Source organism: Theropithecus gelada, chromosome 10 (assembly GCF_003255815.1).
Source record: "Theropithecus gelada isolate Dixy chromosome 10, Tgel_1.0, whole genome shotgun sequence".
Lineage (NCBI taxonomy): Eukaryota > Metazoa > Chordata > Mammalia > Primates > Cercopithecidae > Theropithecus > Theropithecus gelada.
Genome location: NC_037678.1, coordinates 96,559,032 through 96,573,499, shown reverse-complemented (window position 1 = coordinate 96,573,499; position 14,468 = coordinate 96,559,032). Strand labels below are relative to the sequence as shown.

At 48.2% G+C, this 14,468-nt stretch overlaps 1 protein-coding gene across 3 annotated transcripts in view; it reads left to right on the top strand.

The window, feature by feature from the left end:
• Window positions 1–2,992: 2,992 nt before the first annotated feature.
• ABHD12 (abhydrolase domain containing 12) overlaps window positions 2,993–14,468 on the top strand; it is an 82,570-nt gene continuing 71,094 nt past the window's right edge. For all 3 annotated transcript variants that reach the window (XM_025398173.1, XM_025398175.1, XM_025398172.1), the window contains exon 1: window positions 2,993–3,467. In XM_025398173.1, the coding sequence (XP_025253958.1) occupies window positions 3,277–3,467 (191 nt within the window). In that variant the 5' untranslated portion in view covers window positions 2,993–3,276. The remainder of the gene's footprint in view (window positions 3,468–14,468) is intronic.

Sequence of the window (14,468 nt, the reverse complement as noted above, 5' to 3'; positions counted from 1 at the left end):
AGGACCCTTGTCCACTAAGAGGCAAGGTGCCCCCTGACCCCTTCTTCAAAATATACTCTTTCGTCTCTTGTCTTTTATTCCCGCATTCATCCCTCTTTGTTCAGGTCCCCTAGGTCCGTGCAGGTTACAAGTGGCACCTCTGATCAGCGACGGAATTGGGTGCTCTACAGTCAGGGAGGGCCATGTTAAACCCTTTCGTAAGCCTTGGGTTTTGAGTGAGATGGGGAGCCACTTAAGTGTTCTGAGCAAATAAATGACAGAATTAGATCTTGTAATAACAAGAAAATCCTATGTGGCAGCTGAATTAAGTGGACAGAAGTGAGACAAAGTGGAGGCAGGAGACCAGTTAGGCTATTCAAATAATGGAGGTGAGAGATGACAGCAGTTTGGCCCAGGGTGGGGACCATGGAAGTGGTAAAATTTAATGGTTAAATTCTCATAGATTTTGAAAGCACAGCTGACAAGGCTTGGTGATAGACATGCTACAGCACAAGAAAGGAAAAGTCAAGGATGACTGCAGAATTGTGGCCCCAGGAACTGAAAGAATAGAACTGCCATTCCCCAAGAGGGAAAGGTCATGGATGGAGTTGGGGGTGGGAGAAGAGCTGGGAGCTCAGCATTGAAGTAGTACTTGTCAGAAATCAGACCAGAGATTATGAGGAGCCTAAGGGTCAAGGAGGGGTGTGGACCAATGATACAAATGTGGGCATCACTAGCATGGGCTCAACCACCAAGAGTTGGGCACTGTGTGGGCAGGGCCTCGTGCCTGTAAGAAAGATTCAATATCCAGTACAGATTTCTCCTCTCCAGCTCTTCCTTCCTTTTTTTGGTTTGCTTGGTTTTTTTGAGACGGAGTCCCACTCTCTTGCCCAGGTTGGAGCGCAGTGGTGCGATCTCGGCTCACTGCAAGCTCCACCTCCTGGGTTCACGCCATTCTCCTGTCTCAGCCTCCCACGTAGCTGGGACTACAGGGGCCAGCCACCACGCCCGGCTCATTTTTTATATTGTTAGTAGAGACGCGGTTTCACCGTGTTAGCCAGGATGGTCACGATCTCCTGACCTTGTGATCCCCCCACCTCGGCCTCCCAAAGTGTTGGGATTACAGGCATGAGCCACCGCTCCCTGCTGTTGTTGTTTTTGTTTGTTTTCAATTGAAGTGAGTGATAGAGTCAAAACTTTTTTTTTTCTTTTACGTTTTAGTTATTTCCTAGATTTCCAATTTCTCCAGGATGTGTTACTACATCACTATAAAGAATTTATCATTTACATTTCATTGTATGTTTGTTTATTTTGAGATGGAGGCTTGCTCTGTCACCCAGGCTGCAGTGCAGTTGTGTGATCTCAGCTCACTGCAACCTCCCAATCCCAGCATCCCAGGTTCAAGCAATTCTCCTGCCTCAGCCTCCCAAGTAGCTGGGATTACAGGCGTGCGCCACCACACCCGGCTAATTTGTTTGTTTTTGAGAAGAGTCTCCCTCTGTCCGCCAGGGTGGAGTGCAGTGGCACAATTTCGGATCACAGCAACCTCCGACTCCCTGGTTCAAGCAATTCTCCTGCCTCAGTCTCCCAAGCAGCTGGGAATACAGGCATGCGCCACCATACCCAGCTATTTTTCTTTTTTTTTTTTTTTTTTGAGACAAAAGTTTGCTTTTGTCCCCAAGGCTGGAGTGCAATGGCGTGATCTCAGCTCACTGCAACCTCCGCCTCCCAGATTCAAGAAAGTCTCCTGCCTCAGCCTCCCAAGTAGCTGGGATTATAGGTTTGTGCCACCACACCTGGCTAATTTTTGTATTTTTAGTAGAGATGGGGGTTTCACTATGTTGGCCAGGTTAGCCTTGATCTCCTAACCTTGTGATCCGCCCGCCTCGTCCTCCCAAAGTGCTGGGATTACAGGCGTGAGCCACCTCGCCCAGTCTTTTTTTTTTTTTTTTTTAAAACAGTCTTGCTCTGTCACCCAGGCTTGTGCCACCACACCCGTCTAATTTTTGTATTCTTAGCAGAGACAGAGTTTCACCATGCTGGCCAGGCTGGTCTGGCTTCCATCTCCTGTACTTAAGTGATCCACCCACCTCCGCCTCCCAAAGTGCTGAGATTACAGGCATGAGCCACAGAGCTCAGCCCATAATATGTTTTTAAAAAGTATATCTGGAGATATTGACACAATTATGAATGCAGGCTGTAACACTTAGTAATATGGTGTACAAATTACGTTGCAATTTCAAAGTATCACTACAAAAGTAATATAAAAAGCTGTTGAATTTCTAAACGCATTTCCAATTGACCTTAGATTACCAATTGCCAATAGTTTTCAAAGTGACAAATATGGAAATTTCTAAAGTTACTTTGGAATAAGTAAGCAAATAGCTCTCTTGGTTATAGATCATATGTAAAATCAATGCCATATTAAGGAAAGCCAAAGTTATAAAACTAAATTTGTGAAACTGCCCTTTTTTCTTTCCTTTTCTCTTTTTAGGATGGGTTGAATTAGTACTAAATTTGGGTTTCACAAGGGCGAATTTATCTTTGAAATGGATTTTCCTCCCATCAGGTAGTCTTAATTGCTTTATAAAAATCTAAAATCTAATATAGGTTTTTAAAAAGTAAATTTTTCAAGCAGTTCATATGTTCGGCCCAAAAGTAAAAACTGAGTTTATACATTTGCTTCAAATTAAAAATTGACGACCGGAAAGCATACTTTTAAAGGTAAAGTCCTTGTGAGAAGAGTTAAGAATCACGAGAACGGAAATGCGATTTGCTACCTCTGGGTTTCCGTTCGCAGAAGCGCGAGGGGCCCGGCGTTGCGGGTCTGGCTTGCTGGGCCACCCCTGTCGGGTCACTGAACCGGGGCACGACAGGGAGTGGGTGCTCCTCACACCGAGCGCCCGGGCGAGGGCAGCTGCAGCCTCGGGATGGAGCCCAGAGCCCTGCCCTGCAGATGACGCGCCGCTGCGGCTTCGCCTACCCTCCCACAAGATGGCTGCGGGTGGCGCCGAGGATGCTGGGCGCGCGCCCCTCGGAACCCGGGAAGAGGTGGCCGGGGCGGGGCCGGGGGGCAGGGCCAGCGGGAGCCCGGCGCTGATTGGCCGGCGTGGCCGGCGGGCCCCCGCCGCTGGTTCGTAGCGGGCGCCGCGGCCTGGGCTGGGATGTGAGAAGCGGCGGGTTCCGGGCTCCGGGCTCCGGGCTCCGGGTGGCGGCGGCTGTGAGCGGCGGCATTGCGGCGCAGGCGGCGGGTGAGGCCAGCGGGCGCCGTCGGCGGCCGGCCCTGTCGGCCGCGGGATGAGGAAGCGGACCGAGCCCGTCGCCTTGGAGCATGAGCGCTGCGCCGCCGCGGGCTCGTCCTCCTCCGGCTCGGCTGCCGCGGCGCTGGACGCCGACTGCCGCCTGAAGCAGAACCTGCGCCTGACGGGCACGGGGGCGGCCGAGCCGCGCTGCGCAGCCGACGCGGGAATGAAGCGGGCGCTGGGCAGGTGAGGCTTCGCGGAGGGGGGACTCACCTGGCGCAGGTGCGTCCCGCAGGGGGCCCCAGCACCTTCCAGCCCCACCCAGGGTGGCCGCCAGCCCGATCTGCGGCCGCCCGGATCCGCGCTAGTGTCCCGCATTTGGCCCGCGGCGGCCCCACCCCCGCTCCCTTCCCCAGGCAGCGCGGAGGGAGCGCTCTGCCCTGCCCCGACTCCCTGTGTTTCCCTCCCGCCCTCGCGCTCGGCACTCCCAGCCTAGCCTTGCACCCCGACCCTTTCCCGGGGAAGCCCGGGGAACTCTTACGTTGGGGGCTTGGCGCCGCCCGAAGTCATGACCCCGCGTGGGAGAGCAGGGTAGGGGGTGGGGAGTCCTTGGGAGATCCCTGGACGCCGGGCACAGCGGAGGCATGAGGCAGAGGGGCAGGCGCCAGATCCTGAGAGCGCTGGGGCCCACTCGGACCTCCTCTTCCTGCTCTGCATCGGGCCCCGCACCGAGCGCCCGGGCAGGCGCCCTTCAGGCTGGGCTGCGTGCACGGAGCCTTACTGGCACCTTGGGCGCTCGGCGCCTCTCCCAGGTAACTAGGGTCGGGGGCGTGCGTCGCTCAGAACTCCGGGACCTTTGGGGAAGGGCTCAGTGGGCCGCAGGTTGTAGGGGAAGGAGGGACTCGGAGCATCGCAGCCGGCGGAGGGAAGCCTGTCCTTCCCTCTGCTGGTGGTGGTTCGTGGTGCGTGAAATCTGTCCGCACAAGTTCGCCTCCTTGGGAATCACCTTGCAGTCCTGGATCGTTTGGTTATTGGTGTTCTCCCTTTGGGTAGAAGATGAACGCGTTTATGTAAAGCCACTTTCAAAACTGGGATGCAGTTGGGATGGAGATGGGAACATGTTTCATACGGACAGATTTCTCCTCCCATCTGCTGGTTTCCTAATTATCTGGCTGTTTGTAGAACGTAGCATTCCTGGCAGCTTTGAAGCGTTGATATTTCGTGGTGATTTGAAGAAGTTACTATATGGTGATCTCGGGCGTTGTAGCAGAGCACTTCTTTTTTGACCATCTGGAATGCCCTTAGTTGATGCTGGCCACTTGAGTGTAAAATATTTATGCAAGTCGCTCCTAAGGAAAATTAGAATTTCAACTTCATTGCTTAAAAGATCATGAAATTAAACTATAGATACCTCTAAGTCGATGATTTAACAGAAGGGCAGAGACTGATAGATTCGTGTCTATGGGTGTAAAATTATCTAGCATCTGATCAATATCTTTTGTGAAACTAATCTGTTCTCTTTGCTATGGAAATATTTGTTTGCATTAAAAACTCATGATTTAACTTTAATACACTTTTATTAACAGACATGGCATGTTAGATAAATTGGAAAATTCTTCCTTCGAAAAAATCGAATTGCCGGGCGCGGTGGCTCACGCCTGTGATGCCAGCACTCTGGGAGACCGAGGCGGGCAGATTATCTGAGGTCAGGAGTTCGAGATCAGCCTGACCAACATGGAGAAACCCCTTCTCTACTAAAAATAAGAAATTAGCCGGGCGTGGTGGCGCATATGCTTGTAATCCCAGCTACTCGGGAGGCTGAGGCAGGAGAATCACTTGAATCTGGGAGGCGGAGGTTGCGGTGAGCCAAGATATCGCGGAGCCGAGATCGCACCGTTGCACTCCAGCCTGGGCAACAAGAACGAAACTCCGTCTCAAAAAAAAAAAAAAAAGAAAAGAAAAAAATTGTTTCCACAACGTTTGGGGAAACAGCGCCGACCTGGCACCTTCCTTGAAGAATGTACTGTATTAAAATGACCTGATTAATTTTTATTTTCTAGTCGGGACAAAGAGAGGCATTCCAGTTGTGTCCATATCCTTTGGATAAGCAAAAGACTGTTGGGGTAAAAAGCAAAACAAAGGCAAGGAAGACCAAATTTGCGAGCTACTGATTGTCTTCCTTCCCGGCTGGCTCTCTCAGACATCCTTGGACTTTCTCCGCTTCCTCTCTCAGACTCTGTGCCACCATCACCTCCTCACTGAGGCCTTCTTAGACCAGCCCACCCCTGTCGACGTTATTATCACTTACTGGAGATTGTAATTTTTGCTTGTGTGCCTCCCCTGCAACCAGAATGGAAGCACCATGAGAACAGGAGCTTTGTTTTCTCCACTTAAGTATTTCCAGTAGCTGGCACCTAGTAGTGGTTAGAAAATACTTGTTGAATGAACAAATTATCCATTGCGTCACAGAGCCAGCTCCTTTGTGTCTTTATGATCCTCCTCTTGATCCTTCCCTACATTTTTAAAACTCTTTATTGTCAACATACACGGAAGTAGACAAGACAATCTAATGAGCCTTCATGTATCCATCACTTAAAGTTTTCAGTGTTTAGCCAATTTTGAATCATACATTCGTCTTCTCCTTTTTTTTGGTAGGATGAAAGGTTGAATTTTTTTTTTTTGAGAAGGAGTCTCGTTCTGTCGTCCAGGCTGGAGTGCAGTGGTGATCTTGGCTCACTGCAGCCTCCACCTCCCGGGTTCAAGCAATTCTCCTGCTTCAGCCTCCCAAGTAGCTGGGATTACAGGCGCCCGCCACTGAGCCAGGCTAATTTTTGTATTTTTAGTAGAGACGGGGTTTCACCATGTTGGCCAGGCTGGTCTCAAACTCCTGACCTCGTGATCCACCCGCCTCAGCCTCCGAAATTGCTGGGATTATAGGCGTGAGCCACAGTGCCTGGCCTGGAATATTTTTAAACAATTTTTTTTTAAGGCAGTTCTATCACCCAGGCTGGAGCACAGTGGCATGATCATGGCCCACTGCAGTCCAGACCTCCTGGGCTCAGGTGATCCTCCCACATCAGCCTCCCTAGTAGCTGAGATGTTGTGTGTATGCACTCCTGGTTAATCTTCTTTGTTTTTTTTGTGTTTTTTTTTTTTTTTTGATAGATCTGAAGTCTCACTATGTTGCCCCCCCAGGCTGGTCTTGAATTCCTGGCTTCAAGTGATCCTTCTGTCTGGGTCTCCCAAAGTGCTAGGCGTGAACTACCATAACAGGCCTAAATTCTCCTGCCTCAGCCTCCCGAGAAGGTGGGATTACAAGCACATGCCACCACACAGGGCTAATTTTTGTATTTTCAGTAGGGATGGCGTTTCACCATGTTGACCAGACTGGTCTCCAACTCCTGACTTCAAGTGATCTGCCTGTCACGGCCTCCCAAAGTGTTGGGATTACAGGCGTGAGCCACCATGTCTGACCTCTTTTTCTTTTCTGATTGCATTGCATTTCTAGAACAAAGTTAAATAATAGGGATGACACTGAGTAACTTGTTTCATTCCTGACTTCAGTGAGAATGCTGTTAGTGTTTTTGCCATTAAGTGACATGCTGGGGTGTGTTGCTAATGTTGTGGGGAGCTTTTTGTTTTTGTTCCTGCTCCCTCGCTGATGTTTTTAAAATAAAAAATGGTGACGAGTTTTCTCAAATGCCAGTGTACATCTGTGGAATGATCAGAGAGATTTTCTTCTTTTATCTGTTAACATAGTAAGTTACAGTAATGGATTTATATCATTAAATCATCATTGTATTCCTGAGATGAACTCTCTTATTGTATAGTCAGATTCTATTAATTTATTTTTTTTTTTTTTTGAGACGGAGTTTCACTCTGTCGCCCAGGCTGGAGTGCAGTGGTGCGATCTCGGGTCACTGCAACCTCTGCCTCTCAGATTGAAGCAATTCTCCGGCTTCAGCCTCCTGAATAGCCGGGATAGGCGCGTGCCACCACGCACTGCTAATTTTTGTATTTTTAGTGGAGACGGGATTTTGCCGTGTTGACCAGGCTGGACTCAATCTACTGACCTCAGATAATCTGCCCACCTCAGCCTCCCAAAGTGCTGAGATTGTAAGGTGTGAGCCACCACACCTGGCCTATTTATTGATATTTTATTTAGAAATTTTACATCATTATTTGTGAGAATAGTCTGTAATTTTCTCTTATGCAACCTTTATCAAGTTGTTTTAGTGTTTTCTATAGCTTTATAAAAAGTTTCTTATATGACATTTTATTCTAAACTTTTATTATTATTATTATTATTATTTTGAGACGGAGTCTTGCTTTGTCGCCCAGGCTGGAGTGCAGTGGCGCAATCTCGGCTCACTGCAAGCTCTGCCTCTCAGGTTCATGCAATTCTCCTGCCTCAGCTTCCAGAGTAACTGGGACTACAGGCGCCTGCTACCCCACTCGGCTAATTTTTTGTGGTTTTTTTAGTAGAGATGGGGTTTCACTGTGTTATCCAGGATGGTCTCAATCTCCTGACCTCGTGATCTGCCCGCCTTGGCCTCCCAAAGTGCTGGGCATTACAGGCGTCAGCCACCGCGCCCGGCCATTTTATTCTAAACTTTTAGCCAGCTTACAAAATTTTAAAATTATTTGCTTAAAAGTTGGTAGGAATTTTCTTGTAAAACTGTCTAAGCTTGGTGCCTTTATATTTAGTTATTTATTTATTTATTTAACTTTTTTGGTACATACAGGTCTTGCCACGTTGCCTAGGCTGGTCTTGAACTTCTCTTTCAAGCAGTGCTTCCACCTCTGTCCCCTAAAGTATTGGGATTATAGGCATGAGCCACCATCCTAGCCAGTGCTGTTTCAGAATATAGCACTTCGGTAACTACTACAGTGTCTTCTATGTCATTGACCTGTTTAGATTTGCTATGTCCTGATTTCAGTTTTGGCGGTTTATGTATTCATATAAAATTATCAATTTAATTCACCTTTTTTCCTCTGTAGCTGTGGCCATTTCCCTAGTTTTGTTCCCTGTTTTTTGTAATTAGGGTTTTTCCTCTTTTTTTTTTTTTTTTTTTGAGACGGAGTTTCACTCTTGTTGCCCAGGCTGGAGTGCAATGGCATGATCTCGGCTCATTGCAACCTCCACCTCCCAGGTTCAAGCAATTCTCCTGCCTCAGCCTACCGAGTAGCTGGGATTACAGGTATGTGCTGCGATACCCAGCTGATTTTGTATTTCTCGTAGAGACAGGGTTTTTCCATGTTGGTCAGGCTGGTCTCGAACTCCCACCTTCAGGTGATCCACCCGTCTTGGCCTCCCAAAGTGCTGGGATTACAGGCATGAGCCACCATGCCTGGCCTGCTTTTTCCTCTTGATTTAGGCTAGTCAATAATATAAGTATTATCCATACATACACTGAAGTGGGGAAAAATATAAACACACACACATACATATTTTCTGCTCCATCAAAGAAAATATTTATCTCTTTTTAGTTCTGGGAGATTAGGGGGATGCTGAGGGCTGCAGACAAGTGGAGAGAACAGGTTCTGTCTGAAGGGGATAGCAGCTACCACACCCTGTCCTGTTGCTGCCTGGCAGGAATGTGGTCCCAGAGTGGCCAGATTGTCCAGTCTTTCTGGAAAAGACTAGCTGGTGTTTTTTTTAGTTTGTTTTGTTTTGTGTTTGAGATCGGGTTTGGCTCTACACCCAAACTGGAGTGCTGCGGTGCAGTCATGGCTTACTGCAGCCTGTGCCTCCCAGGGTCAAATGGTCTTCGCACCTCAGCCTTACAAGTAGCTGGGACTACAGGCACCCACCACCATATCTAGCTAATTTTTGTATTTTTTGTAGAGACAGGGTTTTGCCATGTTGCCCAGACTGGACTTGAACTCCTGAGCTCCAGTGATCCACCTGCCTAAGCCTCCCAAAGTACTGGGATTAAAGGCATGAGCCAGTGCACCCAACCTTTTGTTTGTTTATATATATTTTTTTGTCTTAGTGTGTGTGCTTGTGTGTGTGTGTGTGTGTGTGTGTGTGTAGTATTGCCAACTTTTTTAACATTGATAAGTAATTCAGATGAGAGCAATTTTGGAGGTCAAGACGAACCCCAAACCAGTTTTTTTTTTTGTTTTTAAATTCTGGACTGAAAGGTAATTTTTAAGGGTAAATATTTATCTCATTCATAGGTCAACTCTGTACTCCTTGGGACGAGGAACTAGATAAGTTTTTCTTTGCATGGTGTCTGGTGTGAGGAGGTACTGGGCAAATGAGTGATTTTTTTTTTTTCTTTTTTTCTTTTTTTTGAGACAGAGTCTTGCTCTGTCACCCAGGCTGGAGTGCAGTGGCATGATCTTGGCTCACTGCAACCTCTGCCTCCTAGATTCAAGCGATTTTTCTGCCTCAGCCTCCCGAGTAGCTGGGACTACGGGTGCCTGCCACCATGCCCGGCTAATTTTTTCTTTTTTTTTTTTTTGAGACAAGAGTCTCCCTCTGTTGCCCAGGCTGGAGAGCAGTGGCGCAATCTCGGCTCACTGCAACCTCTGCCTCCCAGGTTCAAGTGATTCTCCTGCCTCAACCTCCCAAGTAGCTGGGATTACAGGTGCGCGCCACCATGCCTGGCTAATTTTTTGTATTTTTAGTAGAGACGAGGTTTCACCATGTTGGTCAGGCTGATCTTGAACTCCTGACCTTATGATCCGCCCGCCTTGGCCTCCCAAAGTACTGGGATTACAGGCGTGAGCCACTGTGCCCAGCCTTAATTTTTGTATTTTTAGTAGAGGCGGGCTTTCATCATATTGACTAGGCTGGTCTTGAACTCCTGACCTTGTGATCCACCCGCCTCGGCCTCCCAAAGTGCTGGGAATACAGGGGTGAGCCACCGTGCCCAGCCCAAATGAGGAATTTTGTGGGCCTTTCTTTAGCCCTGGAATTCTTGGGAATGCTTGTTGAAGGCACGACTGGTCTAATTTGGACCCTGAGAAGGCAGTCATGAGATGTACACGGTCTGTGTGTCACCTAGTCTTTATCCTCTGACTCCCAACCAACAGGCCAGATCTGCTGGATGGACAGAGATCAGTGGGCTGCATGGGAGATTTCATAGCCAGATCACCCTCACACGTAAATGCCAAAGAACACAGTCATCACACCTCGTTCTTCCTTGACCCAAAGAAGATACTTTATCCAAGGTTGCTAATGGCTTCCCCCAACCCAGAAGGGTGGATGGCTGAGGTTAACATCTGTCTTCTTCAGTGTCAGCCTTCCCCAGGTTCAGTATCAACCTCACCCTCTAAGTGTCCCTGCATGGTATCTCTTCATCTTTTCTTTACAGATTAGGAAGATGGGAGCGAGTTCTGAGCTAGCTTTTGTGATTAAAGTCCGCTTTGTCCATCTCCTTTTTCCTTTTGCTTCACTCTCAGTACAGTCTGTACCAGGACTGTGACAAGGCACGGGGCTGGCTTTGTTTATGGTGCCACAGCTGGCCCCCCGCCCCCCACAACTGGTGCTGGTTCTCCTCTTCCTAACTCAGTGTACCTTATCATGGCTGCACACCAGCCAGGGACCGGCCACACTGGGACTTGGTGCTTTGCCACTCACTGCCTTCTGCTTTATTAGGACTCTGCATCCTGTATCTCTGCTTGGTTCCTAGTTCCTTTCAGCCACAGCATCTCTTCCCAAGGGAGTGCCCACCTTCTATGGTGACTTTGGCAGACAGGCCTGAACTGTGAGGGGTATTTTTGGGCAGGCTGAAAGCACCTGAGGCACTTTCATGGAGGAAGCCTTGGAGAAAGGCATGGAAGATGGGTCAGGTTTGTGCTAACAGCTTTGGAGACAGGACATCATTTCAGACTCCTGCTGCTGCGACTTCTCCTCCTCTTCATTCCCCTCCTTTCTCTCCTCCTCCCTTAGAACACTTTTCCTTCCAGAGTGAAATCTGCAGGGAAAGTGTTTATTGAAATATAACCTGAAAAGCTGACAGATTAAGTCAATGCTCTTCACCCAGAGATGATGCCACAAGACTTCAGGCTCAGTGTGCTTGTGCTTTGGCAGGGGCTCTTTCAGCATGAGAGTGGGTAAGCCATCTATCTCGTGTCACACTGAGAGCCAGCGTCTAGAGTGTCAGTCAGTGAACAGGGGCCAAGAGCCAGGATGCCAGAACCAAAGTGTCCCATTACCAGCAAGACTTCTCATTTAGACCTGGGCCGCTTTGTATTGTGATTTACTGTTGCAGAGGATAGCCTTCATAGAGACTCGGGTCTCAGGTGAGTTTTCAGATTCTCTGGCTTGGGTGAGTTGTGTAACACTCTGAGTTTGTTTTTTCATCTGTGATGTGGGGATTAGAGTGTCTTCCCTGTAGGATTGTGGTGAGACCCAGGTGTGTGGAATGTTCGTGGCACATGGTGAGTGCTCGGTCAGTGACATCTTCTAGATGACTAGCCCCATGATGATTATAATATTAAGAGTTGAGGGTACTGGCCGGTGTGGTTGCTCATGCCTTTAATCCCAGCACTTTGGGAGGCCGAGGCAGGCAGATCACTTGAGGTCAGGAGTTCAGGACCAGCCTGGCTAATGTGGTTAAACACCATCTCTACTAAAAAGATAAAAATTAGCCTGGCAAGATTGTAAGCACCTGTAATTCCAGATGAGGGATTACCTCCTGTAATCCTGGGAGGCTGAGGCAGGAGAATCGCTGGAACCCAGGAAGTGGAGGTTGCAGTGAGCCGAGATTGTGCCACTGCACTCCAGCCTGAGCGACAGAGCAAGACTTTGTCTCAGAAACAAAACAAAACAAACAAACAAGAAAACACGAGGTGAGGGTACTGAGAAAGATCTGTTAGCTCACTCCAGCCTGAGCGACAGAGCAAGACTTTGTCTCAGAAACAAAACAAAACAAACAAACAAGAAAACACGAGGTGAGGGTACTGAGAAAGATCTGTTAGCTCATGTCAAGAAGGATTTTCTTCTACCCTTTTCTACCCCAAACAATTAAGAGTCTAGCTTCTCAGCCAGTCATACATATACGGTCCATCCTGATCAGTTAATGTGTCTGTTGGTATTAGAGCATTTATAGCACTACCATTTGCTTATTTAACACTTTTTTCCAGCCACTCATTTAACAGTTTGAGTACCTGTTATGCCCAGTAACACCTGTGAATGCCAAGGCCATAGCAGTTCTCCTGGCCTTTACATTCTGGTAGGGGAGGCAGATAACACATGAAGAAACATGTGATGCCACATGCTCAGGGCACTAAGGAGGAAAATGGTCCCAGTGAGGAGATAGCCACAAATGAGGCCCTGTGACTGTGTGTGCACAGTCCGGGTGTACAGGGGACGTTTCTGACAAGGAGACGTGAACGGATGGCACTGGCTGCTTTAGAAGAGAGAAATGGCATGATGTGTGTGTCATCATGTCACTCTGACTGTGTGACGAGCACAGACTGCAGTGGGCAAGCAGGGAGACCAGCTAGGGGCTGCCAGAGTCATCCAGGCAAGAGATGACGGGGCTCAGGCTGGGACAGCAGCTGTGGAGATGAGAAGAAGCATGTGATTCTGGATTCACAAACTACTTTCTGAGCAACAGGAAGAATGGAGTTGCCAGATACTGAGATGGGGATAGATGTGGAAAGAGCAAGTGCTTTGGGGCAGGATAAGTAATCTGTTTGGTTTTGGACATATTGAGGTATCTGTTAAACATCCAGGTGGATAGGGGATAGAGTTCAAGGGGAAAGTTAGGGCCTGTATCTGACCATGGCTGTGGCAGGTGGTACCTAGAGCCCTGCAGCAGACTCGCCCAGCAGGGAAGTCAGGACAGAGGAGTCAGGACCTGGGCAATGAGTTAGGAGGATTGCTGGGAAAAGGTGTCAAGGTAGCCACCTAAAGAAGGCCTGTTGCAGAAGAAAGCATGATCTGCGATTGGATTTGGTGGCATGAGATCAGCATTGACAGGAGTGTCTTACTGCTAGTGGTGGGGGCAAAAGCCTAATGGTGAGAGCTCAAGGAAGAAGTGGAGAGAGGAAATGCAGGTAGCTTTTCCAGAGAGCTGTGCGGGAAAGGGGGAAAGACGGGGAGGGATGGCTGGAGGGGGTGAGTTTTCTTAGCAGTGATATTAGATACCAATAAATAAATAATAGCATCACTATGCTATAGGACAACTTCAGGCAGCCCATTATATTGATCATTATGATATTATCATAATTAACGTGATATATTAGCCAAAATCACGCCATTGCAGTCCAGCCTGGGCAACAAGAGCGAAATTCCGTCTCAAAAAAACAAAAAACAAAACAACACATACTGTAATTGTATTCCATATGTTCCAGAAGTTAAGTGGAGTCATGGAATATCTGAAAATTATCCAAATTGAATTTCTAAAGATGAAAACCACAATGTGTGAGGTAAAGGTTGCACTGAAGGGAATTACACTGAAGGGTAGATTAAACACTGCTAAAGAAAGGGCTCGACTATTCAACGTGAAACCTGGGTAAAACAGAACCAAACAAATTTTCAAAAGCATCGTTAGGAAGCCAGCTGCAGTGGCACACACCTGTACTCCTACCATGCCTGTAATCCCAGCACACCTGTAATCCTAGCACTTAGGGAGGATAAAGAAGGAGGATCGCTTGAGCCCAGGAATCTGAGACCAGCCTGGGCAACAAAGGGAAACCTCATCTAGACCAAAAAAAAATAAAAATGAGCCAGGCGTGGTGTGCACGATTGTTTGAGCCCGGGAGGTCAAGGCAGTGTGAGCCATGAACAAGCCACTGCACTCTGGTCTGGGCAACAGAGTGACACCCTGTCTCAAAAAAATATATAAATAAATAAAAGTATCACTGTGCTACAGGATAACTTCAAGCAGCCTATTATATTGATAATTATGATATCGTAATTATGCGATATTAGAACAATCTGGAGTGCGCATGGGAATAATCCAGGAGAGGGAAGATGGATGGCATGGGACAGAGTAGGTGCAGTGATGCCTCTGGGCCTGTGAGAAGGGACGGGACCCAGTGTTCTGAGGCTGAGCAGAGGAGCTCCTCTCAGGAAGGAAGGCCAAGGCTGTGGGGAAAGATGTGGGTAAGTTGATCGATTTGTGGGTGAAGGAATCTGCCAGTTCTCTTCTGAGTGCTTGTGCCATCCTTAGGAAAGAAGTAGCAAGGCCCTCTGCTAGGAGAGCAGAGGGAAGAGGAGGTATTGGGCCTCTGTCTCTCAGTTCCCCACATGAGCCCAGTCTGAGCTCTCACTCCTCAGCCTAA